The 25385-nt window shown below is 39.0% G+C and overlaps 1 protein-coding gene across 1 annotated transcript; it reads right to left on the bottom strand.

The window, feature by feature from the left end:
* Nucleotides 1-1299: 1299 nt before the first annotated feature.
* LOC123513839 lies at nt 1300-24358 on the bottom strand. Its single transcript, XM_045271234.1, has 7 exons — nt 24155-24358; nt 18514-18646; nt 11400-11884; nt 10976-11129; nt 10067-10219; nt 3522-3634; nt 1300-2978 (listed from the first exon to the last, which is right to left on the bottom strand). The coding sequence occupies exons 2-7, from the start codon at nt 18632-18634 to the stop codon at nt 2550-2552; spliced, it is 1455 nt and encodes a 484-aa protein (XP_045127169.1). The 5' UTR covers nt 18635-18646; nt 24155-24358; the 3' UTR covers nt 1300-2549.
* Nucleotides 24359-25385: the final 1027 nt, after the last annotated feature.

The raw sequence follows: 25385 nt of genomic DNA, 5'->3' as shown, positions 1-25385 counted from the left end.
ATTACAGGTTTGCAAGACTGTGTGGCAACTGTAATCCAAGAGAGCTTTCTCTCAAGTGACGTAACTTCAAACACATCAAGGCCACTTTCTACAAACAGGTTTGCAGTTATTAAAAACAAAAGTATCTTGAGAAACCTGTCACGTACCCTCAAAATTCCTCTCACGTACCCCTAGGGGTACGCGTACCCAAGGTTGAGAACCCGTGCGCTAGACAGTGGACAAGACGAAGACATAAATCGGCCTGGTTTTGCGGCTGGTTTCTCCACCTGCTAGGCACCAATATCCAGCCGAAAACTCTAGCTGCTGGCAATTCTAGCTGCATATTGGCAAGTGTGAACTTACCTACATTTTGCAATTTTTGTTGGTAATAGCTCTTCAAGCCGCAAGGCACCAAAAATCTACTCGATAGCACAGTCTACTTAGCTATACCATGCGATGGCCAACCTGTAACGCAAAAGTCTAACGGGTAGCATTACCACCAGCATATTGACACGTGTGAGCCGCCATTACAATAATAATTACAATAAGGCAGTGACTCCAGTATAAGATGTTCTCCTTATTAATTATCATATTGGCAAGTACAAAATTTTCAGTAACACTATTGGGCTCTGGCTGAGGAGAGGGAGAAGAAAAAAAATGAATTTGCTACTTCCATTACTTTCACACCATTTGATTCATGCCTCCTCTCCTCCTGCAACCTCAGTATCCGCGACTTTCTTTTTTTTTTCCTTTTCTATCCATCTCTCTAAAATTAATTAGAATTCCCATTCATTCATTCCTTAGTAAATTCGAACTACCTGTCTGTTTATGTATTTCTTCCTCAATTGGGAGAAAAAGATTTCAAAATACTTATGCCCGTATCACACGGTCACGTATACCCGCGACAGCGCCGATTTTCAGAGGACAGCGGATCATCGGGAATGATCCAAGACCGTTGTCCATTTCCCGCGACTGGAAGACTGTCGTGGAAAGACTATAATGAACATACTCCACAAAAATACTGAATTATTTTCTATAATGCTTTATTTGGCATATATCATCAATATAATGGTGTAATTTTTCATGATTTGCATACCTATCACTTATACGATATTTATTAATTACCTACAGATAGTATCGGATTTTGTTTTGATTTGTGTACCACCACAAGTGCTGGACTAGCCACCTTCGCGTCCAAATCCTTGCCTTCCTTTTTCGTTTGTTCTGCTCTTGCAGTGCAATTGCATAAAGTCCAACAGCTAAGATAGCGTGGTCAACTGCGTCCATTGTGTTCAGTGGCGCGCTCCGCCCGGGTTTATGGTGGTTGTGGTGGTGAAGGTCTCGGATGGAAGATCAACGCCGTGTGCTATGTTTCCTGCGATCTGATCGTCGAACATACTGGTCGCGCGACACGCTGTCGCGGGTATACGTGACCATGTGATGCGGGTATTATCCTTATCCTGTCGGACATCTGTATGCAAATTGGTAATAGGTGGGCTTTCTTTGTTCATCTTTTATTGCCCTTGATCAGTTCCTTACATTAAAAATAAATAAAGTGAAATAAATTGATAAATTAATATAATCCCAAAACAACCAAAATTATGTGCTGAAATCTCCATTGTGTATTATACGTAGAAGTTTCACTACAGACACTTTCTACTAACACATACACACACACACACACACACTAAAAAGTTTGTTTATTAAAAAATTGGTTTTATTGGTCATTCACTGTCTTACAACACCCAAAGTGCTCCTTACAAATATATATTACAGTAATGACCTTTGATGATAGGATGTTATGCCCTTCACACTCAGGACAACTTCCAAGTCTACACACTAGCTAAAGACTAATGATGATGATGATGATGATGATGATGATGATGATGATGATAATGTATACTGTGAGATAAATGGAACCACTTTCAAAATAAGCAGCTATAATAAATATGGCATAGCATTAAGGTCAACTTTGTATGTATTTTCTATACATTTCAGAGATAAAATTCCATAATCACAGTCTCTTTCATAATGATAGTGGGTGATTGAGTGACATACATGACAAACTCTATGAAAAAAAGAAAGAAAAATCTCCCCAATCTAAGGCACTAAAGGATACACCATCACAAAAGACATGGCTATGCATGCAATATCAAGATACATACATAGACACTCACATTCATACTTAACCTCACTTACAAGAATATGGATGAGATCAAAACAGTTGGAAAAAATACTGTATCAAAATAGTTGGAAAACCAGTACAAGCGCCAAAACACCCAGTAAAATTGTACTACTTTAAATACTACCAATCTGCAACACCTCAACACTTCTGACAAACATCATCACAGTCAGCAAGGAACTAGTGTACATGAGCAAAAGAGTGTGTGTGTGTGTGTGTGTGTGTGTGTGTGTGTGTGTGTGTGGCAGACCAGCTCTAGATAGTCTTTTATATGCTAAAGACTCTCTCACTGTATGCCAATGTTTCTTTTTCATTCCTAGCCATATTACACAGAAAGTTCATATATTTCAGTTTTGTTCCTTTTTTCTAGAATTTGCATGAGAGATCCCTACACAGCACATTTTTTATCATCAGATGGAGGACTATTCTTTCCTAAGGTGCAAACCTCATCATCATCATCATCATCCTTCATAGGTCTGATAATATTATCACCTAGATAAAGCCTAAGGTTCTCTAAAGTCTGGTCCAATTCCATTGGAGCATCCAAGCGCACATACACCCTCCCTTCTGGAAGTATATCTACATGTGACAACTTACAACAAATATCTTCATCACATTCCACTTCAGTTTCAGTACTTTGGTCCATGTAATTCTTTTCTTCTGCAGTCTCAGTGTTCTTGGCATCATCTTGAAAGACTTCATAGAAAATGCAGCGCTCTTGCTCCTCAGTACAAGACAGGAAAACAGCGAGTGGTATGAACACCACTGGGATGGCCACCACCATATTGGCCAACCAGCACACCACATTGCTCCAGTGCTAAAATAAAGACACCAACTCACTTAAGTACTGAAGTTTATTCCCAGCTGATTAGACCAAACTAGTCCTATATATAGTAGTTACAAGATGGTATATTATCTTAATTCTATGAAATAATACATCTACAAAATATTTTGACCTCAAGCATGGTTGACTTGCACTTGTAAAAGTCTAGTTTTTCTTGAGGGTTTCTTTTTTTCTGCTCAGGGGCTCATAGTCATAGAGTTAAGAGTGTGAATGACATATGTATGTACAAGTGTCAGCTCTGTTTGGGTCTCCTGTGTGGGAATTGCTAGCCTGGTATACAGACAGGTAAGCAATCTACTTTTTTAATAATCAAGATCAAAGAAGACCTGGTGATGAAGTGGGGGAGGAAACAGGAGAGGATGAATGGCAGTGAAGAGACCACCTGCAACTTAAAATCACAAAAATAAACTCATGAGCAATCCAACTTGATAAGGAACAAGGACATTAAGCAAAATGATGATGATGGTGATAATGACAAGGAAGAAGGCAGCAACACAGCGACAGAATAATACTCACAGTTCCATAGACGCAGAAGAGGATAGTGACAAGGATTGGCTTCAAAGGCCAGGCCCATCCAGCACCCACTATCATTACAAATTTACACGCCACATCCTCCACTTGAACCGGCTCTGCGTAAGAAGAAAAAGATATACCAATATTGAATTTAATTTTCACTGTATCAATTCTCAACACTAAAAGCAATGTTTAGAAGCATTTAGAGAATAGGAGAAGTAAATAAAAGTCAATATCATGCTCAGAGGTGGCTATTAAAAACAAACAATGCTTTTAGATTCACTTATGATTAGGGAAACATGTCAAATAGTAGTGGAAGGCTTAAAAAAATAAGTGACATCAGAGTAGCCACTATGTTATCATCTGAATCTAAAGTTGTGATACCTTACCTCAAACTATTTTTTCCACAAGCAGTACACTACACCACCTTCCTCATCTTAGTGTCAAATAAATTTTCTTCAGATCAACAAGCAAGTTATAATAGTCTATGCTTGCCCTTGAGACAATTTTTATCTAAACAAGGGAAATACTAGTCATTCAATTTCTACCTTTTCTTACTCTCGGATTTTCTCAGCCAGACATAATCTTTCAAACATTTTTCAGATAATTTTAAGGCTTTATAACTGTCAAACCTTTTTACTTTGCATAGATTCACAACATTCTTCCACATTCCAGCTAGGAATGTGGAAGAAATAGACATTCTTTCACTGGGAAAGGGGAAGTCCTGTACAGGCACTATTTAACTTCTTGGCTAGTGAATGACAAAGCTTTATCCAGACATTCCCAATACCCATGTCACTCATCACTACTCCTTAAAATTACTCATAATGTAGCCTACTACACACACAAACACACATCCTGTAGAATACAACTAGGTAAATACACACAAGCTGTTACTAAGAGATGAAGTCACCAGTAGAAGCATAACGTCATAGTAAAAAGTTAAGGTTGGGAAGATGCTTCAAGGACATGAAAAATTAAACTTTCCACAAAGAAATATAGTGGCATGGAATAGGCTGGGTAAAGATGTAGTGTCAGTAAGGAGTGTTCATAGCCATAAAAAAATGCTGGACAAATGTAGATATGGAGAAGGGGCCACACGAGTGTAAATACACACACACACACACACACACACACACACACGAGGAAAGAGAAAAGTTTTTTTTGGAGAGTTATAGAAGAGAGAGTCAGAAAGTGGTATGTGGAAAGAAGGAATGCGGAGAAACCCCTAGAGGGAGCAGTGGGTGGACCGTAATGTATACTAATATAGATGGGATACTGTCAAGTAGATTGGAATTGCAAGACTATATGACGGTGGAGAAGCCTGATATAGTGTGTTTGACTGAGACAAAATTGCATGAAAAAACAAAGATAAATTTGGATAATAAATATAATATATGGAGAAAGGATAGAGAGAGTAAAGGTGGAGGAGGAGTTATGATTATGACGAAGAAATAAATAAATGTGGATAAGGTTTGGTATGGGAAGAACAATGCAGAAGTGATAAGCATAAGGATAAAAAGTGATGGAAAAGAATTAATAATCATGGTGACCTATGTACCTCCTAAAACAAATTCTTGGACATTAAGGAAATACGACAATATGATCAAGGATACCTTACAGAGTTTGGAAAGTGTATTATCTGGAAAAAGAAAGGTGATACTAGTAGGAGATTTTAATTGTAAGGAGGTGGATTGGGAAAATCTAGTAAGTGGTGTTGGAGAGGAAGCATGGGGAGAGATTTCTTAATCTAATGATGGAAAATATGATGGAACAGAGGGTGAAGGAAAATACTAGATATATAGGAGATGATGAACCGGCTAGACTGGATTTGGTGTTAACAAGAGAAGTGTACCTATGTGGAGATATACAATACAAATGTCCTTTGGGAAAGAGTGATCATGTGGTTATGGAAATGCAGATAGCAACAACACAGCGAAGGAAAGACGAGACATACAGGAGTGGTAGATTGAATTATAGAAAGATGGACACAGAAAGTTTGAAAAATTATTTCAGAAAATTAGATTGGGAGGAGATGTTACAAATCAGAGAAGTGCAAAAAAATATGAGATTTTTATGAAATATTATAAAGAAGGAGTTATGAAATTTGTACCAAAGTATAAACCGAGAGAGGAAGGAAGAAAGGATTGGTTTAATGCAACTTGTGTTAAGGCTAAGGAAAAGAGATGTGGCTTGGAAAAGATGGAAAAGAGCAGGAATATACTAAATAAGGAGAATTATAGAGTGGCGAGAAATGAGTATGTGAGGGTAAGGAGGAGGAAGAAAGAAAATTTGAAAAAGATATTGTAGACAAGAGTAAGGAACATCCAAAATTGTTTTACAGGTTCATAAATGGTAAACTTAAAAGAGAGAGTCCATTGAAAGATTAAAAGGAGAGCAAGGGATAGTAGATGACCCTAAGAATATAGCGGAATTGCTAAATAATAGGTTTCAGCAAGTATTTACTGAAGAAACAATGTTTGTAAAGCCTCAGAATGTACAAGGAAATGTGCACATGGATGACATTAAGATACCTAAAAGGAGTTATATAAAATGTTGGAGGAACTTAAAGATGATAAAGCGATGGGACCAGATGAAGTTTCAGGAAAATTATTGAAGGAGTGTAGAGAAGAATTGATTGATCCATTATATGATATTATAAGGTGTTCATTAGAAACAGGGAAGTACCAGTAGAGTGGAAAAGAGCTGAAGTGGTGCCCATTTATAAGGGAGGCAGTAAGGAAGAGCCTCTTAACTATAGACCTGTGTCTCTAACAAGTGTGGTCGGTAAGATTTGTGAGAGGGTGATAAAGAAATATTGGATACGGTTCCTGGAGGATCATAAGTTATTATCGGATCATCAATTTGGCTTTAGGAAAGGGAGGTCATGTGTAACAAATCTACTGAGCTTTTATTCAAGAGTGGTTGACAAAATACAAGAGAGAGAGGATGGATGGACTGTGTATATTTGGATTTAAAGAAAGCTTTTGACAAGGTACCTCACATGAGACTGCTATGGAAATTAGAGATTTATGGAGGACTGAAAGGAAAAGTGTTAAAGTGGATGGAAAACTACTTGAGATGGAGGGAGATGAGAACGGTAATAAGGGATGCAAAGTCGGACTGGTTGGTGGTGGAGAGTGGAGTCCCACAAGGCTCAGTGCTGGCACCAATACTTTTCCTTGTATATATTAATGACATGCCAGAGGGAGTAAACAGTTATATTAATTTGTTTGCAGATGATGCCAAGTTGTGTAGGTGAGTGAAGAGTGAAGAAGATTGTGAAATTTTACAGGCAGATCTGGATAAGATTTGGGAGTGGAGCAAGAGGTGGCAAATGGAATTTAATCTGAGCAAAAGTCATGTGATGGAGATGGGGAAGAGTGGAAGACAGCCAATAGGGTCATATAAGATGGGTGAAGAAGTAGTGTTGAAAAAGGTGGAAAAGGAAAAGGATTTGGGAGTGATAATACAAGACCATGGGCAGTTTGAGGCTCATATTGATAAGATGTTTGGAGAAACATATAATTTGATAAAAAATATTGGATTAGCCTTCCATTATATGGATAAAGATATGATGAAGAAATTAATTAGTACGGTAATTAGACCAAGATTGGAATATGCTGGAGTGGTTTGGTCCCCTTATAAAAAGAAGCATATAAGGAAGTTGGAGAGATTGCAGAGAATGGCAACAAAAATGGTTCCGGAATTGGCAGAAATGACCTATGAGGAGAGATTAAAAGAAATGAATTTGCTTACCTTGGAACAAAGAAGAGAAAGAGGAGATTTAATACAGGTTTATAAACTGTTGAACGGACTGGATGAAGTGGATAATGAGCAAATGATGTTGAGAGAGGAAAACTTAAATAGAACTACGAGATCGCATAGTAAAAAGATAGCCAAGGGAATATGCTTGAAGGATGTGAAGAAATATAGTTTCCCACAAAGATGTGTGGAGGTGTGGAATGGTTTGAGTGAGGAGGTGATGTCAGCGAGAAGTGTGCATAGTTTTAAAGGAAAGTTGGATGTGTGTAGATATGGAGACGGGGCCACATGAGTATGATACCCAGGCCCTGTAAAATTACAACTAGGTGAATACAACTAGGTGAATACACACACACACACACACACACACACACACACACAAGTTAATGAAGAAATTGGATGAAGAGAAGACAATGGGACTGGATGAAGTCTCAGGCAGAATACTGAAAGAATGTAAGGAAGAACTAGCAAGTCCTATATACATCATAAAATGCTCAATAGAAAATGGAACAGTACCAGTAGAATGGAAGAGCTGAGGTGGTTCCCATATATAAGAGTGGAAGGAAGGAATAACCTTTAAATTACAGACCAGTATCACTAACTAGTGTAATATGCAAGATGTATGAAAGAATAATAAAGAAACAATGGATCAAGTTCCTTTAAGACAACAAATTATTATCAAATAGCCAATTTGGTTTTAGAAAAGGGTGGTCGTGTATAACAAATTTACTGAGTTTCTACTCTAGAATAGTTGATAGAGTACAAGAAAGGGATGGGTTGATTGTATTTATTTGGATTTAAAAAAGGCATTTGATAAAGTGCCACATGCAACATTACTGTGGAAGTTAGAGGAGAAGGGTGGTTTAAAAGGAAGCACATTGAGATGGATGGAAAATTATATGAGGGGGAGAGAAATAAGGACGGTAGTTAAAGATATGAAGTCCAAGTGGAGAGCAGTAGAAAGCGGAGTGCTGCAGGGGTCAGTATTGGTGCCAATACTTTTCTCATATATATAAATGACATGCCAGAAGGAGTGAACAGCTACATAAATCTGTTTGTGGATGATGCAAAGCTGTGCAGAGTTATACAAAGCAAAAAGAGGATTGTGAAATACTGCAGGAAGACCTAAATAAGATCTGGGAATGAAGTAAAAAATTAGAGATGGAATTCAATGTGGACAAAGGCCATGTCATGGAAATGGGAAAGAGTGAAAGACAACCAGTGGGAATCTGTAAGATGGGAGATGGAGTAGAACTGGAGAAAGTAAAAAAGGAAAAGGATTTGGGAGTGACGATGGAAGAAAATAATCAACCGGTAAGCCATATTGATAGAATTTTCAGAGACATAATTTGCTAAGGAATATTGGAATAGCATTTCACTACATGGACAAAGAAATGATGATGAAATTGATAAGTACTATAATAAGACCCAGTTTGGAATATGCAGGAGTAGTGTGGGCCTCCATAAAAAGAAACACATAAGGAAGCTGGAGAGACTACAAAAAATGGCTACAAGAATGGTTCCAGAATTTGAAGGGATGACATATGAGGAGAGACTAAAGGCTATGGATCTACCAACCCTGGAACAGAGAAGGGAGAGAGGGGATCTGATACAAGTTTATAAATTGATCAATGGAATGGAACAAGTGGATAATGAGAAACTGATCCTGAGAGAAGAATATGAGATTCAAAGCACAAGATCCCATAGTAAAAAGCTGAGGAAGGGAAGATGTCTGAGAGATGTTAAAAAATATAGTTTCCCACAAAGATGTGTTGAGACGTGGAACAGTTTGAGTGAAGAAGAGGTGTCAGCAATGAGTGTGCATAGTTTTAAGGAAAAATTGGGTAAGTGTAGATATGGAGACGGGGCCACATGAGTGTAAAGCCCAAGCCCTGTAAAACTACAACTAGGTAAACACACACACACACACACACACACACACACACACACACACACACACACACACACACACACACACACACACACACACACACACTTCTCACTCATCATGTCAGTTACAAGTTGGAAATGTGAGTCAAGCATTTGAGGGTGTGGTTGCAAGGAGTGTGGTAGGAAGCATTGGGTTGCTGACCCTCAGTGGCCAACTCTCTCTCACACCTTTACTTTCTCTCTACTCTCTCTCTCTTCCTTTCTCTCATCTCTTTTGTTTCCTTTGACCTAGAAACTCAAGATAATGCAAATTACATCAGGTCAAGGAAAACATCTTTTTTGTGAAATGCATACAATAGAAGATTTTCCCTATTTCCAGTAACTTTCCTTCCTTAAATATGCCTACTTAAAATTATGGTTCATATCTGGCCATATATAGGGTATAACCAAGTATAGTGCTGATAATCTGAGTGAAATAGAATGAAGCATGGGTAACATTAATTTTTCTAGTCTGTGCTGCTCGTAAAAAATATGATCCTTGTAGCAGTGGTCTGTCAACACCTTGACATGCCATGCTGCTTCAAAAAAACATTCCTAACAAGTTTGTTGGCAAGACCACTAGTCAACAAGATACTTCTGTTTAAAAACACAAAATACTGAAAGGAACTGACAAGTCTTATTAATTGAGTAAATGAGTGACTTTTGGGTGCCTGGAGAGCTATTCTGCTGACACTCAAAACATCTCTAACACATCTGTCTCTCTCATGATGTTTTTTGTCCTATAATTAGCATTTACAGCTTACATCTTACCATTGAGATAACTCAAAATGTAATGGTGTTATGGAAAATAATGAAGAAATGAAAACAGTACTAAGTTAAAAGGCCAAAATTACCACATCCATCCTCTTCTGTGTTGGAGATAGGAAAGTTGAAGCGTCGCTGTGTCACCACCAGCAGTACAGCAGCCACCAGCAATACCACAGCACACTCCAGGTAGATGCTTACCACATAGTTCTGGGTGATGTTCACATCACAGATGATGCTGTCTGTGGGGACAGATAAATGTTGTAAATAATGCAACAAAACAGATTGATCCTGAGCTGATTTACATGATTAGCAGAGGAAAGGTTTTAACTTATAAATGGAAAGCTGACACAAAAAAGCAATAGGAACTAAGGTGAGTGTGTGAGCCAACCATTGAATAGCTAGCTAACCCTTGTATTTTTTTTCTTTACAGTGATTTTGTAATTCTATTAATTTCTCATACTTTATAGATAATGAAAATATATAATTACTGATATTAAAAAGACTATGTAATATAAATAGAATCATAAATATGCAAGGCAGACATTACAATTGAGTCAGTAAGTGAGAGGCAGCAGTGACAATAACTCCATCCACGTCAGCATGCATTCACTTTTCAAAGGATTTCTAATGAAAGTGTGACAACAGTTATCACTGAAATAACTGTCATCTGTGAAAATAATAGTAATGACTCGTTAAGATCTACAGTAGAATGAGCCAATATGATGGGTGGTGTCTGACTCATCCTATATTGCAATCCTGACTCCACATTCAATGCTACATTTTTCTTACTTCCTCCATCTACTGTAATAGGCTTTAATGTTGTAATTATTATCTATGCCTTATAGTACTTATACAAATGATAAAATAAGAAAATTTCAAAATACGAGTAACTTAACAGTAAAAACAATATAGAACAGAGCATAGTCTGCTTAATGTTCTATCAATGACAGACACTTCATCTTCTCAATATCTTCCTTAATTTTCTCACTACTTACACATTGTATAGCCACTCTTGGAGACCTCCGAGGTGTGAAGAGCAAACAGGTTAGAGGTGTTGGCCATCTCCCGGGTAGCTAGCACCAGTGGGAAGGGCAGCATTGCCAGCAGGAAACCACTCAGAGAGACTTGCAGGTTGCTCAACAGCAGATACTGGAAAAAACAAAATAAAAAAATAAAAATACCATGACACAATCACTTCCCAGAAAGGGTCACTTAATGAAAATGCATGAGATGCTTTTTAGTAGTATATGTATGCTTCACCTTAGACCAAGGAGTTGTACAGTTCTGTGCCACAAGTAATTGAAAGGTCTAAAAATGTTATTTAGTTTTCAAACAACTTCAGGATGAATTTAACATTTCCAAATACATAGGTATGCATTAAAAAATAACATTTACATAAAAGCTAATAAACAGTCTTACCTTGTCTGCCATGGTTTTCCTCATAACTGCTAACAGGATGAAGCTGTAGACAAATGACGAGGTGATGACATCTTGAACATTAATAATCCACTGGTTCAGAGAGTCCCCGAGCCTGGAATGTCTCGCTTGAGCAAGATGTGCATGGTCACTTTCATACTTTTTTAGCTGGTCAAAACTAACAGTTATTAGATCTTGGGGTCCATTTCCCTCAGGCAGAATCAGTTGGCCGTAGTTTGTTTCACCCAACACTGTGCCGAGCTTAGTCTTCTGCACCAGGGTACCATTACAGTCCTCCAGGTAGGCCAAGATGTAGGTGGAGGGCACATGCATGTGTTCCCTAGCACCAGCAGGCTGGCGCACAGCCTGGAGGTCCTGCAGGTTGTGTTTGAAGGTGGTGATGGTGAAGGGTGCCCAGATGAAGGACAAATATATCAGGTTGAGGATGAGGATGGAGAGAACTGTAATCCACTTGTAAGACAGCACCCCTGTAGAAAAGTGGTTATGTTAGATTGAGTTGTGTGAATGGGACTGATTATATTCAGTTGTAGTCTCTTGTAACAAGAACTATATGGAGAAGTTTCACACACACACACACACACACAGGACATTATGAGCCTCGCTGGAAGCCTGTACAATACAACTAGGTAAACACACACACACACACACTTATTATAGTACTGATAAGTACTATAATAAGACCCAGATTGGAATATGCAGTAGTGTGAACCCCTCACAAAAAGAAACACATAAGGAAGCTGGAGAGACTACAAAAAATGGCTACAAGAATGGTCCCAGAACTTGAAGGGATGACATATGAGGAGAGACTAAAGGCTATGGATCTTCCAACATTGGAACAGAGAAGGGAGAGAGGGGATCTCATACAAGTTTATAAATTGATCAACGGAATGGACCAAGTGGACAATGAGTATCTGATCCTGAGAGAAGAATATGCCAGTCGAAGCACAAGATCGCATAGTAAGAAGCTGAGGAAGGGAATATCTAAAAGATATTAAAAAGTATATTTTTCCGCAAAGATGCGTTGAGACGTGGAATAGTTTGAATGAAGAAGTGGTGTCTGCAACGAGTGTGCACAGTTTTAAAGAAATATTGGATAAGTGTAGCTATGGAGACGGGACCACATGAACATAAAGCCCAGGCCCTGTAAAACTACAACTAGGTAAATACACACACACACACACACACACACACACACCTATAATCACCATATTTGCCCAAATGCTCCCCCACATTGACATTTATGAAGACCAGATGATGCCTTGTTAGCATCCTCCCCATTCTTCCTTCAAAGCATCATTTAAGACATTTCTCCAGCTGAGGCATTACTGCACCCCCAAGCATTGCGTGGTAATCTCTGTCTGTTAGCTATCCTTCCAATGCTTGTCCCCTCAACATCAAATAAAGAACAAGTGAGGATGCATGCAAGCAGCATGCTCTCTCTCTCTCTCCGTTAGTGACAAGCATGCAGCGTGCTGTCAGACCAAGGAGGTTGAATAAGGGATGGTGGCATGACGTCACAAAAGTGAAGCCAATGCGTTATTGGTCCACTGCTGCCCCTACCCCCCCTTACACCCAAAACATTGCCGACAGGCCATTAATTAAAAATTCATGGGAACGCCTGCGTTACGCTCCTCATTTCTGTCGTATCTCCATGTTTTGAGGCTGCCCACCATATATGTGACCATAATAGACTCGCAATAGTCGTGGCATACTGTGCCAGGAAGATTTAGACGGTAAATCATACATATAAATGAGATAGTAGTGAGAGGTGACAAGCTGTCTTTGGGGCAAACGTATGACTGAACTAAGTCATGTCGCTACACATGTGAATATACATGTGCATGTAAAGATATAACCATGTACTGTACATATACATGTGCATGAATAATAAATAAACTGTATATCAGGTGAAGCTCTGGCCTAAAGGTCGATTTTTCTTGGTATATAATAATCACTTAACACGTCAAAATACTCTCTCTCTCTCTAGCTTTTATTCAAATTGAGGTGTGATTTCATGTCACTGCAAAGCATTAGAAAAAAAAAAAGCATCTCTCTGAAATTTTACTTCACTGTTTTTTGCCATGTAATGAATTATTAAATGAGAAAAAGCAATCTCTTGCCATGATTTCTCTAGGAAACGGCCTACTATATTTCTCTCAATATAGTAGTCATTTCATATTAACACCGTTAATGACAGGTCTATATGACATATTTAGGAAACTATAATGTGGTTTACACAAGTCAAACCATCTGTTCTTCTTAGTTTTAATCTAGTAATGAAAAAAAAAAGTTGCAATTTCCCATTGCTTTACACGGGAGAGGGACAATGTTTTGGGTATAAGTTGCGATCGTAAGCTCCTCCCACCGCCTCATAAGCTCTGCCCACTGGCTTCACTGTTTTAGTACAGTGGGATAGGCCCTTGCCGCCTTCCTCACGTGACCGTGGATGCGCGGATGGAAGACCTTGTATACTCTGATCTAGCCCATGTTGCAGACAGTGTCATCTATTATATCCGAGTGAGCATTGTCTCTTCATTGTAGAATTTTTCACCAAGCGCAAACTAAATAAACACTAAAAGAAAAAAAAGTCAGGAAGGAAAAGTCATGTGTATACAAAACGGGAAATATTTTTCAGAAGCATTATCTAAATTCAAAGGAAACATGCGAATTTACGACTGAAATTTTTGCGTCGGTAGAAGTATCGACTAGTCCCTTCTACTCAGAAAGTGTCACATGTAGCGACTGTTGAGTATCGACTAGTTGGCGCCTTGGCGGGAAGTGATTGTAAGCATACAGCTAACCGCCAATTAAGATGTCTTCCTCCAGTGACGATGCTGAAACTATGGTTGCTCTTCTTTTGGCAAACCGGAAGAGTTAACAAAAAAGAAAATGCCTGTGGATACGTCCCTGGCTTAGTAGAAGGAAAGAAAGGAGTATCTACCACACACTAATGCACAAGTGCGATAAATTTAATTCCTAACAAGTCTTCAATTCTCATCTCCAACAACACATAATCGAGGGACAGTTTTTGTAAAGCGGCAGCTCTTTCGTCGAACGACGATTTGAGGTAGTTTTTTTTTTTTCTTCTTTTTTTCCGTATAATTAATTCCTGGGTCCCAGATGTGTTCTTTTTCCCTCACCAGCATCTCCATTTTTTTTTTTTTTTTTTTTTTTTTTTACATTACAAGGGCACTGGCCAAGGGCAAACAAAGTGTTGGAAAAAAAAAAATCCCGCTGGTTGCCAGGCCCTGTTAAGAAGAAAGTAGAAAGAGAAAAAACAAAAAAAATCTAAAAGGAGGGTCCAGTTAACGTAAGAGGTGTCTTGACACTCCTCTTTTGAAAGAGTTTAAGTCATAGGCAGGTGGAAATACAGACACAGGTAGAGAGTTCCAGAGTTTACCAGTGTAGGGAATGAAGGAGTGAAGATACTGGTTAACTCTTGCATTAGGAAGATGGACAGAATAGGGATGAGAAGAAGTAGAGAGTCTTGTGCAGCGAGGCCGCAGGAGGGGAAGGCATGCAGTTAGCAAGTTCAGAAGAGCAGACAGCATGAAAACAGCGGTAGAAGACAGATAAAGATGCAACATTGCGGCGGTGACTTAAAGAATCAAGACAGTCAGTTAGAGGAGAAGAGTTGATAAGACGAAAAGCTTTAGATTCCACCTTGTTTAGTAAAGCTGTGTGTGGATCCCCAGACATGAGAGCCATACTCCATACACGGGCGGATAAGGCCCTTGTACAGAGCAAGCAGCTGGGAGGGAGAGAAAATGGACGAAGACGCCATAGGACACCTAACTTCTTGGAAGCTGATTTAGCAAGAGTAGAGATGTGAAATTTCCAGTTTAGATTTTTAGTGAAGGATAGACCGAGTGTGTTTAATGTAGAGGAGAGGGAAGTTGAGTGTTATTGAAGAAGAGAGGATAGTTGTCTGGAAGGTTATGTCGAGTAGATAGTTGTAGAAATTGAGTTTTTGAGGCATTGAACAAAACCAGGTTTTCTCTGCCCCAATCAGAAACAAGTGAAAGATCAGAAGTTAGGCGTCCTATAGCATCTCGCCTTGAGTCATTTAATTGTTGTTGGGTTGGGCGTCTGTTGAACGCTGTTGAATAATGCAGGGTGGTATCATCAGCATAGGAGTGGATAGGGCATTGAGTCAGATTTAGGAGATCATTGATGAATAATAGAAAGAGAGTGGGTGATAGGACAGAACCCTGTGGAACACCACTGTTGATAGTTTTAGGGAAGAACAGTGACCGTCTACTACAGCAGCAATAGAACGATCGGAAAGGAAACTGGAGATGAAGGTACAGAGAGAAGGATAGAATCCGTAGGAGGGTAGTTTAGAAATTAAAGATTTGTGCCAGACTCTATCGAAGGCTTTCGATATGTCAAGGCCGACAGCAAAGGTTTCACCGAAGTCCCTAAAGAGGATGACCAAGATTCAGTTAGGAAAGTAAGAAGATCACCAGTAGATCTGCCTTTACGGAAACCATACTGGCAATCAGAGAGAAGGTTGTGAGCTGATAGATGCCTCATTATCTTCCTATTAAGGATAGACTCAAAGGCTTTAGAAAGGCAGGAAATCAAAGCTATAGGGCGGTAGTTAGAAGGATTGGAGTGGTCACCTTTTTAGGGACAGGTTGAATGTGAGCAAACTTCCAGCAAGAAGGATAAATAGAAGTAGAGACACAGATGAAAGAGTTTGACCAGGCAGTGAGCGAGTTCGGAAGCACAGTTTTGAGAACAACAGGAGGGACTCCATCCGGACCGTAAGCCTTCCGAGAATCAAGGCCAGAGAGGGCCAGGAAAACGTCTTTATAAAGAATTTTAATTTTAGGGATGAAGTAGTCAGAGGGTGGAGGAGTAGGAGGAATATGCCCAGAATCATCCAAAGTTGAGTTGGTAGCAAAGGTTTGAGCGAAGAGTTCAGCTTTAGAAAAGAAGAGACAGCTGTAGAGCCATCTGGATGAAGTAAAGGAGGGAAAGACGAAGAAGTAAAGTTGTTAGAGATATTATTGGCTAGATGCCAGAAATCTCGAGAGGAGTTAGAATTGGAAAGACTTTGACATTTTCTATTGATGAAAGAGTTTTTAGTAAGTTGGAGAATAGATTTGGCATGATTACGGGCAGAAATATATAGGGCATGAGTTTCAGCAGTTGGATGGCTACGGAACCGTTTGTGAGCCGCCTCTCTATCATTGACAGCACGAGAACAAGCAGAGTTAAACCAAGGCTTTTTAGCTTTAGGGTTAGAGAAAGTATGAGGAATGTATAGCTCCATGCCAGAGATAATCACCTCTGTTATGCGCTCGGCACAAAGAGAAGGATCTCTGACATGAAAACAATAATCATCCCAAGGAAATCAGAATAGTACTGCCTTAGTTCCTCCCACTTAGCAGAGTTAAAATGCCAGAAGCACCTCCGCTTAGGCGGGTCCTGAGGCTGCACTGGAGTGATAGAACTGGTAACGGAAATTAGATTGTGGTCGGAGGAGCCCAACGGAGAGGAAAGTTTAACAGAGTAAGCAGAAGGGTTGGAGGTTAGGAAAAGATCAAGAATGTTGGGCGTGTCTCCAAGGCGGTCAGGAATACGGGTAGGGAACTTCACTAGCTGCTCTAGGTCATGAAGGATAGCAAAGTTGAAGGTTTGTTCACCAGGTTGGTCAGTGAAAGAAGATGAAAGCCAAAGCTGGTGGTGAACATTGAAATCCCTAAAATGGAGATCTCAGCAAAAGGAAAGTGAGATAAGATGTGCTCCACCTTGGAAGTCAAATAGTCAAAGAATTTTACATAGTCAGAGGAATTAGGTGAGAGGTATACAGCACAGATGAATTTAGTTAGAGAGTGACATTGAAGTCTTAGCCAGATGGTAGAAAATTCTGAAGATTCAAGATTGTGGGCACGAGAGCAAGTGGTGTCGTTACGCACGTATGCGCAACATCCAGCTTTGGATTGAAAATGAGGATAGAGCAAGTAGGAGGGAACAGAAAAGGGGCTGCTGTCAGTAGTCACAGACAACTGTGTTTCGGTTAGGAAGAGAAGATGAGGTTTAGTAGAGGAGAGGTGGTGTTCCACAGATTGAAAATTAGAACGAAGGCCACGAATGTTGCAGAAATTGATAGTGAAAGTATTAGATGAAGTGTCAAGACACCCAAGGTCGACAGCAGAGGGCAGTCCGACCTGGGGACATTTATGGTCCCTCCCAGAGGGGACTCCGAGGCAGGGCGTGGTGAAGCCATTATTAAATTTTGATTTGAAGAGAGTGTAAAAGTGTAAGGTGTTGTAGTGTAGTGTAGGAAGTAGTAGAAGTTGTCTTTAGAGGGCAGGCAGCAGCTGCTCAATTTTATAAATGAGACCACAAAGGGAACCGGGAAGAGAGGACACGGGGAATCACTCAGTCTGCAGCACTGCCTACATCCCCGTAAGTACCTCTCCTGGAGTATTCCACCGGGCGGCAGGTGACTACTGCCTACTCCTACCTGGAGACAACCTTTTCAAAGCTTACTCCGTGACGTCACGACGTAAATAAAGTCGCAAATCGACGTAAAGTACGTACGTACAAGGTGACAAAAGTCTGAACGCATTTCGTAGTAACAATGTCATATTCTGTACGTGCAAATATTTACAGTATCTATACATTTCGTCATAGACGGAACAGTCTTATCAAGAGAAAAAAAAAAAAAAAATGCTGCTGAGTCTACTTAGTGAATATGAGGAAAGATTATAACATGATATTGAATAGTTACCTTGGCATACTTTAATATTTGTTAAGTAAACTAACAGTTATACAAAAGTATACCTGTGGTGGAAGAATGACATATCATATGTCATTTGGTCCCGTGCAAGGATAATGAGACGCTAGGCAATGTAATTCAAATGCAGACAGGACTCGCCTCCGGATTCTCGTTTCACTTTTATATTCTCTGTATCTACGACTGTTGCATATCACCTATGTATTTTCTTGTGTTCATTGTATTTCTTAAATATACAACCACCGCATCCTTGTCTTCCTCTGATTTTGATTTCTTCTCACCTCCAGCATCTCACTAGTATACTTGTATAGTGTTAAAGTCGACGGGACGGCCAGCGTGCCTTACCTTTGTACTTCGGCATTTTGTAAGTGCGACACATTGCCCCGCAGTTGGCAGCGAAGAGCATCGTGATCACCACCAGCCTGAAAACCGAGGTGACCAATGGGGACATGACTTCCGCCACCATCACGCCGTTTGTCTGCAAAAGAATTGATGGCATGAAAACGTATACGGAACAGAAATACATTTAAAAGTAACCCACCTGCTTGAAACAACACAACACAAATAAACCGTAAGAAACTGGTAAAAAAGGTAAATGTCACTATTAGAACATAAGAAAGTGATAGTTAAAAAAAAAAGATAAATAAACGCCAGCATTGAAACATGCAATGACACAGTGTAGATAAAAAAAAAAAAAGTGAGGGTCACCATACATAACATACGAAAGATATTTTTCCAGTAGAGTAAAATAGAAAGAGAAGGAAATTATAAAAATGACAATAATAATGATAAAGATGATGATGATGATGATGATGATAATAATAATCATAATAATAATAATAATAATAATAACAGATAACTATAATAATAATAATAATAATAATAATAATAATAATAATAATAACAACAATAATGACAAAAATAATAATAATAATAATAATAATAATAATAATAATAATAATAATAATAATAATAATAATAATAATAAATAATAATAATAAAGTTGTTGAAGAGTATGATATGTATCATGTAGCACATCCATAAGTGGTTTCTTCTTCTCTGAACCTGTGACCCTTGAAATCACTTCCTACGTCAGTTTTTGTATAGTATACTGTACTATTCCACTCATACCATCTTAAATCTCTCTCTCTCTCTCTCTCTCTCTCTCTCTCTCTCTCAAGTTGAATATATATATATATATATATATATATATATATATATATATATATATATATATATATATATATGTTATAAAATTAACGATCCGATACAATGAAAACGCGTGTGTGTGTGTGTGTGTGTGTGTGTGTGTGTGTGTGTGTGTGTGTGTGTGTGTGTGTGTGTGTGTGTGTGTGTGTGTGTGTGTGTGTGTGTGTGTGTGTGTGTTCGTAGTACAGACACAGCGGACTGATTAACGCAAAGGTAACTGATATATGCATGTGACTATGACAGGAAGTCACCGGTGCTCACATTAAAGAGAGAGAGAGAGAGAGAGAGAGAGAGAGAGAGAGAGAGAGAGAGAGAGAGAGAGAGAGAGAGAGAGACTGATAACAACAGGTGGCGAAGAGAATAAAGGATAAAAAATGTTCAATGTATGTCCCTCCAAAGCTTCCACCTTGGGATCCATCAAGGAACTGACACGTTGTCGCTGCCCCACCCGTCACAGATTCTCGAACCAAGACACAGGGAATGCAGAGAGCAGACCTGGCCCACTTTTCCTGCAGCAGCAAGGTCCTACAATAAATCCTGGCGATAGACTGACATGCAAGCCATACTACTACTATGATAAAAGCCTGGAACTAAAGGCGGTGATTCCTTGCCAGTTTCACAGAGCGGGTTATATTTCTCAGCATTTCTTGCCTTCGAAATGTTGGACGTTAGCTCATTACCCACTGGAAATGTTATAATGTTTACATATATACACTGAAATTTTCAGGTGTATATTTCAGAACTCTGAACAAAGTGTATAAAACAGTTATCTAATATATATATATATATATATATATATATATATATATATATATATATATATATATATATATATATATATATATATATATATATATATACATATATAGTAAGGGTATAAATGGGCAGGAGATTTTCTCTCAAACATATTTCATTAAAAGTGTTGGTAAACTCTGCATTTATTATTTTCTTCAAGGTTAGCTACGGCCAAACCATAAGCAGTCTTGAGAAAGAATATAAAACCTTACTAAGGTATATACCTTGAAGTATAAGAATATATATATATATATATATATATAAATAATAAATGATCCATCTTACAAGACAAGCCACTGAATGACATCCACAAGTGTTCGGCAAGTAAGTGGGAGGGACTCACACTGCAGTATATTAACAAAGAACCTTCCCATAGAGTTCAATATTGGAAAAGATTCTAAAGAAAGGAAAGGCGCGCACGCACAGGCACAGGCACACTCATCTCCCCTTCCCCCCCTCTCTCTCTCTCTCTCTCTCTGTGTGTGTGTGTGTGTGTGTGTGTGTGTGTGTGTGTGTGTGTGTGTGTGTGTGTGTGTGTGTGTGTGTATTGCGTGAGTGCAATTCAGCATTTATTTTTATTTTAGTTGTTCATGATTCGGCTTTTTTCCACATCAGTAAAATTCAAAGAGGAAATGGCCGCTGAGAGAATGACCACCAACTCTCTGACCTGAGTGACCTGACCTTGTCGATAGGCACTCCAGGTGCTCTAGAAATATGACATCCATGCAGAGCTGTTGTCAAATGTTGTGGTATCTATGTAGAGCCCAGATTACTTTTGTACTCAATAAATCATCCATATTTAATACCAGATTTTCAATAAAAAGTCAAAAGAACCGACATATTAAAGAGAAAATGTGTGATGTAGAACAAATAACTGGGCCGAAACTTTTTTTCCGAAAATGAAACGACTATACACTACCATTCCTGTACATAACGTTATATAATCTTTAAACGCTCCGTATTGGCAATAACAATCAGATTAACGAGTCCATTTCAGTCATCATCTACTATATGCGAGCTAACTTATTCTTTTTCCTCTAAAATTTAGCTTTTCAACTCTCCTGTAGTGGACTTAAATATAAGTGACACGTGTCCGTAAAAATCCACTACAAGATGGACAAAACAGTTATATGGAATGCGAGGAGACATCATGAGATTGTACAGATTTATGGACTGGGGATGACAGGTGGTATAATGAAGTGTGTAGGGGGCTGCGACACACACACACACACACACACCACAAATGACGCGACCTAAGCAACATGATGTTTTGTGTGTGTGTGTGTGTGTGTGTGTGTGTGTGTGTGTGTGTGTGTGTGTGTGTGTGTGTGTGTGTGTTGTCTTCCATTAGGATAAGAAGATTCGATACATTTACAATCATGAATCCTGACACGTTGAATGTTGATAACTTTGCTTCTTTTGCGTCCTTAGGTTCCTGTGTTGATCATAGGCCTATATTCTGCACCGCACCACATTCCATTGAAAAGACTCAGTGATGCGGGTTATATATATATATATATATATATATATATATATATATATATATATATATATATATATATATATATATATTCTTTGGGGGGTCAATATGATTTATATATTATTGACCGGATAAACTTAACACAACCAACGGTCAGTGTGGTGATAGAACGAAGAGTTTCTGAACATGGGTCAAACAGCTAAGTCGTAGCCGCATTCCTTCACATTCAACATCTATGCACACCTCCCCTCTATCTCACCCCGTGTCGGTTTACCTCGCACCCTCACCCACCAGGTTCCATCACACCCCAGCCAACCCACCCATCACTACCCGCACCGCCAAAACCCTATTCAATCCTCCCACTCAACCCCTTAATTACCTCCCCTTCTGAACACTGGCGTCACCCTATACCCTGCCACCCCGAGGCCGCTACACGCTGACCATAGCAGTGGAGTTAACAAAACCTATGCATGGTAAACTACACTAAATGAACAAGTAAAGAAGTAAGTGAAGACAGGCCGTGCGACAGATGCAAGTGGGCAACTGAGGCCATTAATACCTTACCCTACCCACATCCTCCCTCCACTGGTGCCGATCCATCGCTGTCCCCAGCCGACTTTGAAACCGTCGTATGGTATGGTCAGATCAGGTCAGGTCAGGTCAAAACACCCTCAAGGTCAGTCAGGTCAGATGCCCGAGACGATTGAGGATTAAAAGAATAAAAATAGACTAAATAATGCATGTGAAGTTAGTCATAATCTATTTTTTTCTTGTTGGTCATTACTTCCGTACTTTCACCTATTCTACTTACTTGCCTGTCTGTCTGTATGTAGGTTAAGCGCATCGATTATTCACGGAGTTGGCTAGTAATGAAACTCACGTAATTAGAATACGTGAGAAATTCTACAATTTTCGCTGTTATTAAGGACAGACTACCACCTATTCAATTTATTGCTTTGTGCGTTGAACCACCACGCAGTGTATTTGGAGAGAGAGAGAGAGAGAGAGAGAGAGAGAGAGAGAGAGAGAGAGAGAGAGAGAGAGAGAGAGAGAGAGGCGGGTTCACACGTGTCAATATGCGACTGAAATTGCAAATCGCTAAAAGTATCGACTAAGCCCTTCTAGTCGGAACGCGTTCACACATAACGACTGAGAAGTATCGGCTGGTGGGCAAGAATTGAATGTAAACAAACAGCTACCCTACAAGATGTCTTCCTCTGGTGACGATGACGATTGCAATCAAATCAAATCACAAATATTCAATCATCACCTTCAACAACACCCTGCATAGAGGGAGGCAGTCATCGGAGAGTGGCAGCTATCGTATTGAACGCCGATTTGCGTAAACTTTTTCCAGTATGATTAACTTTTGGCATCCCAGATGTGCTCTTTTTCAAAACTTTCAAAACTTTTCAAAACTTTCTCCGTGGCGTCACAACGTAAACATGGTCGCAAGTCGTGTGAACAAGACCAACATATTGGTCTTGTTTTGAGACTTTTTTTTCCAGTCGCTAGGCACCTGAAACTTTTCCAACTTGCAATTTCTGTCGCAAATTGACGTGTGAACCCGCCTGAACATATAATATTCTCATAATTTCAACTCTATACTAACTACAGCCCCACAAGAGCAAAACTTGCACGTTTAAGGTAAATATATGCATTTAGCGCTACACCCACATTTTTTCGCCACTATCTACATTTAACTTTAACTAAGTGCTTTCACTGGACAGAAAGACCAATCACCTGAGCGGATATCTATTAGATCGTGAGACGAGAAACTTTCCAACTCAGTGGGGCTGTTGTTTGTTTTCGGCTATCGTGTTTGGAATATTACTGAGGTGTTGAGGCCCGCGAGACAAGCTTTTAATTACTTGATAAAAGCTGGGATGTTGTGCTTAGTGTAGAGTGTCTAGCAAAAACGTCACTTCTATAAATATGCACCTCATGAATTTGCAGTTTAAATCGAGGAAAGATGTTCTGGGTAATGTATTCTTTATTCACATCTCCCAAACTCCCATAACTCCATACCTCAAAACATCGTAATACATTTTGCGCAACTCCAGTCTATCTATCAATTCTCCATCCTATTTGTTTCTTATCCATGAATCTAACTTATCTTATTATTATTCCTAATGTTATATGTTCGGGTCCCACTACAAAAACAATACCTTGTAACACACCTAATTTCAGTTTATTTCCCAATCTCAAATCATTAAAGTCTTCTGTACAGCCCATAAGTCTCTCTCTCTCTCTCTCTCTCTCTCTCTCTCTCTCTCTCTCTCTCTCTCTCTCTCTCCATAATGTAAGTCGTAGGATTTGCCTGATTAGTAATAAAGTAATATTTTACCTCCACTCAAAAGCCCCACATCCTGCAACTCAATAATACTACTCCCTGACATCACAAACCTAACTTTCCTTTCCAGCACAAAACACGTGGTTGAACAAAAATAATAAATAATTACATCTCACCAAATAGCTTATAACACAAACTGTCACTCTTACCTATTTACTTGCACCGAATGAAGCCAAGTAACAAGAGGGAAGTCCAAACCCACCCACACTTCCACGCAACTTGATTAAAAAGTCAGCTTCAACGCGACGTTAAGACCACGCACTGTACGTCCTCTTTCCACAGCGCCTCAGTTACTTCTGATAGGTGATGGCTGGGCTGGTTGAGGCTGGCGGCTTGCTCGCTCCGTGAACAGTCTGTTGAGTTGAGTTTGTCTGGTGAAAGCTTCTGACTTTTTCATTAAAATTCGTTCACGTACTAACTCTATTTCCTTGCCTTCTCTCCGTAAAACTAATCAAACATGTATTACCTCAATTATAACTTGACAAATACAGTTTATGGTTTATATGACAAAGTTCAAATATTTCATACCAATAAGAGTCATATGCTAAATTATTCGTTCAATGTGAGAGTACTCAAGTTTTGGGACTGAACGAAAACCAGAAATACATAGTAGTGTTTCAGAGTCGCTGGTGTTGCCGTCTTGTCCAACTTTCTCTTCCTTATTTTATTATTAAATTTTTTCTTATACAAAGCAGACAACTTAGAGTAAGGCATAAATAGAAAGTATCGTGTTTTATATGACAGTTGGCGTATTGCTAATAACATAGTGACACTTATCACCTCAACACACCACTATTACTCTCATTATCACCACCAAATTACAAAATACTTCGTCACGCCATGGAGAGGAAAGCAAGCAATCATATCTTTGAACCAGCAAACGGTACTACGAGGAAAATATATGACATATCCGTATTTGTTAAGTTTTAGTTTTAGTCCTTATATTGTTAACTGTTTTAACCTCTCATCGGGGCAATCTTACAAAGGCTATGTAGATGACTGATCGGGTTTACATGCTTCCACATCTTCTGTTTTGTAGATTCATGGATGAATTCTTGAAAGAAATATGAAAATATTGATGAAAAGCCAGATAACTTCCACCAGAGTTTACCAAACATAAAAAAAAGAAGAAAGAAATGTTGCTCTCTTGATCACTCCGATTATGTCTACAATTTGACAAGAAACCTAAGATGGTTTATGGAATTTAATTGAATTTTATCAATGTAAACATATAATGAAAGAAAATTATGATAGATCTCAATATAAATGATGATATGTCTATCATTAATACGCAAACTCAAAGACAAAATAAAAGAGGCTTAATAAATTGTTGATCTTAGCATTTTAACTATCTTTCAAAGCATCCAGTACGTAGAAATA

This window comes from Portunus trituberculatus, chromosome 37, assembly GCF_017591435.1.
Source record: "Portunus trituberculatus isolate SZX2019 chromosome 37, ASM1759143v1, whole genome shotgun sequence".
In the NCBI taxonomy this organism is placed as follows: Eukaryota; Metazoa; Arthropoda; class Malacostraca; order Decapoda; family Portunidae; genus Portunus; species Portunus trituberculatus.
Note: the sequence above shows the minus strand (reverse complement) of the source record. Positions and strands in the feature narration are given on the sequence as shown.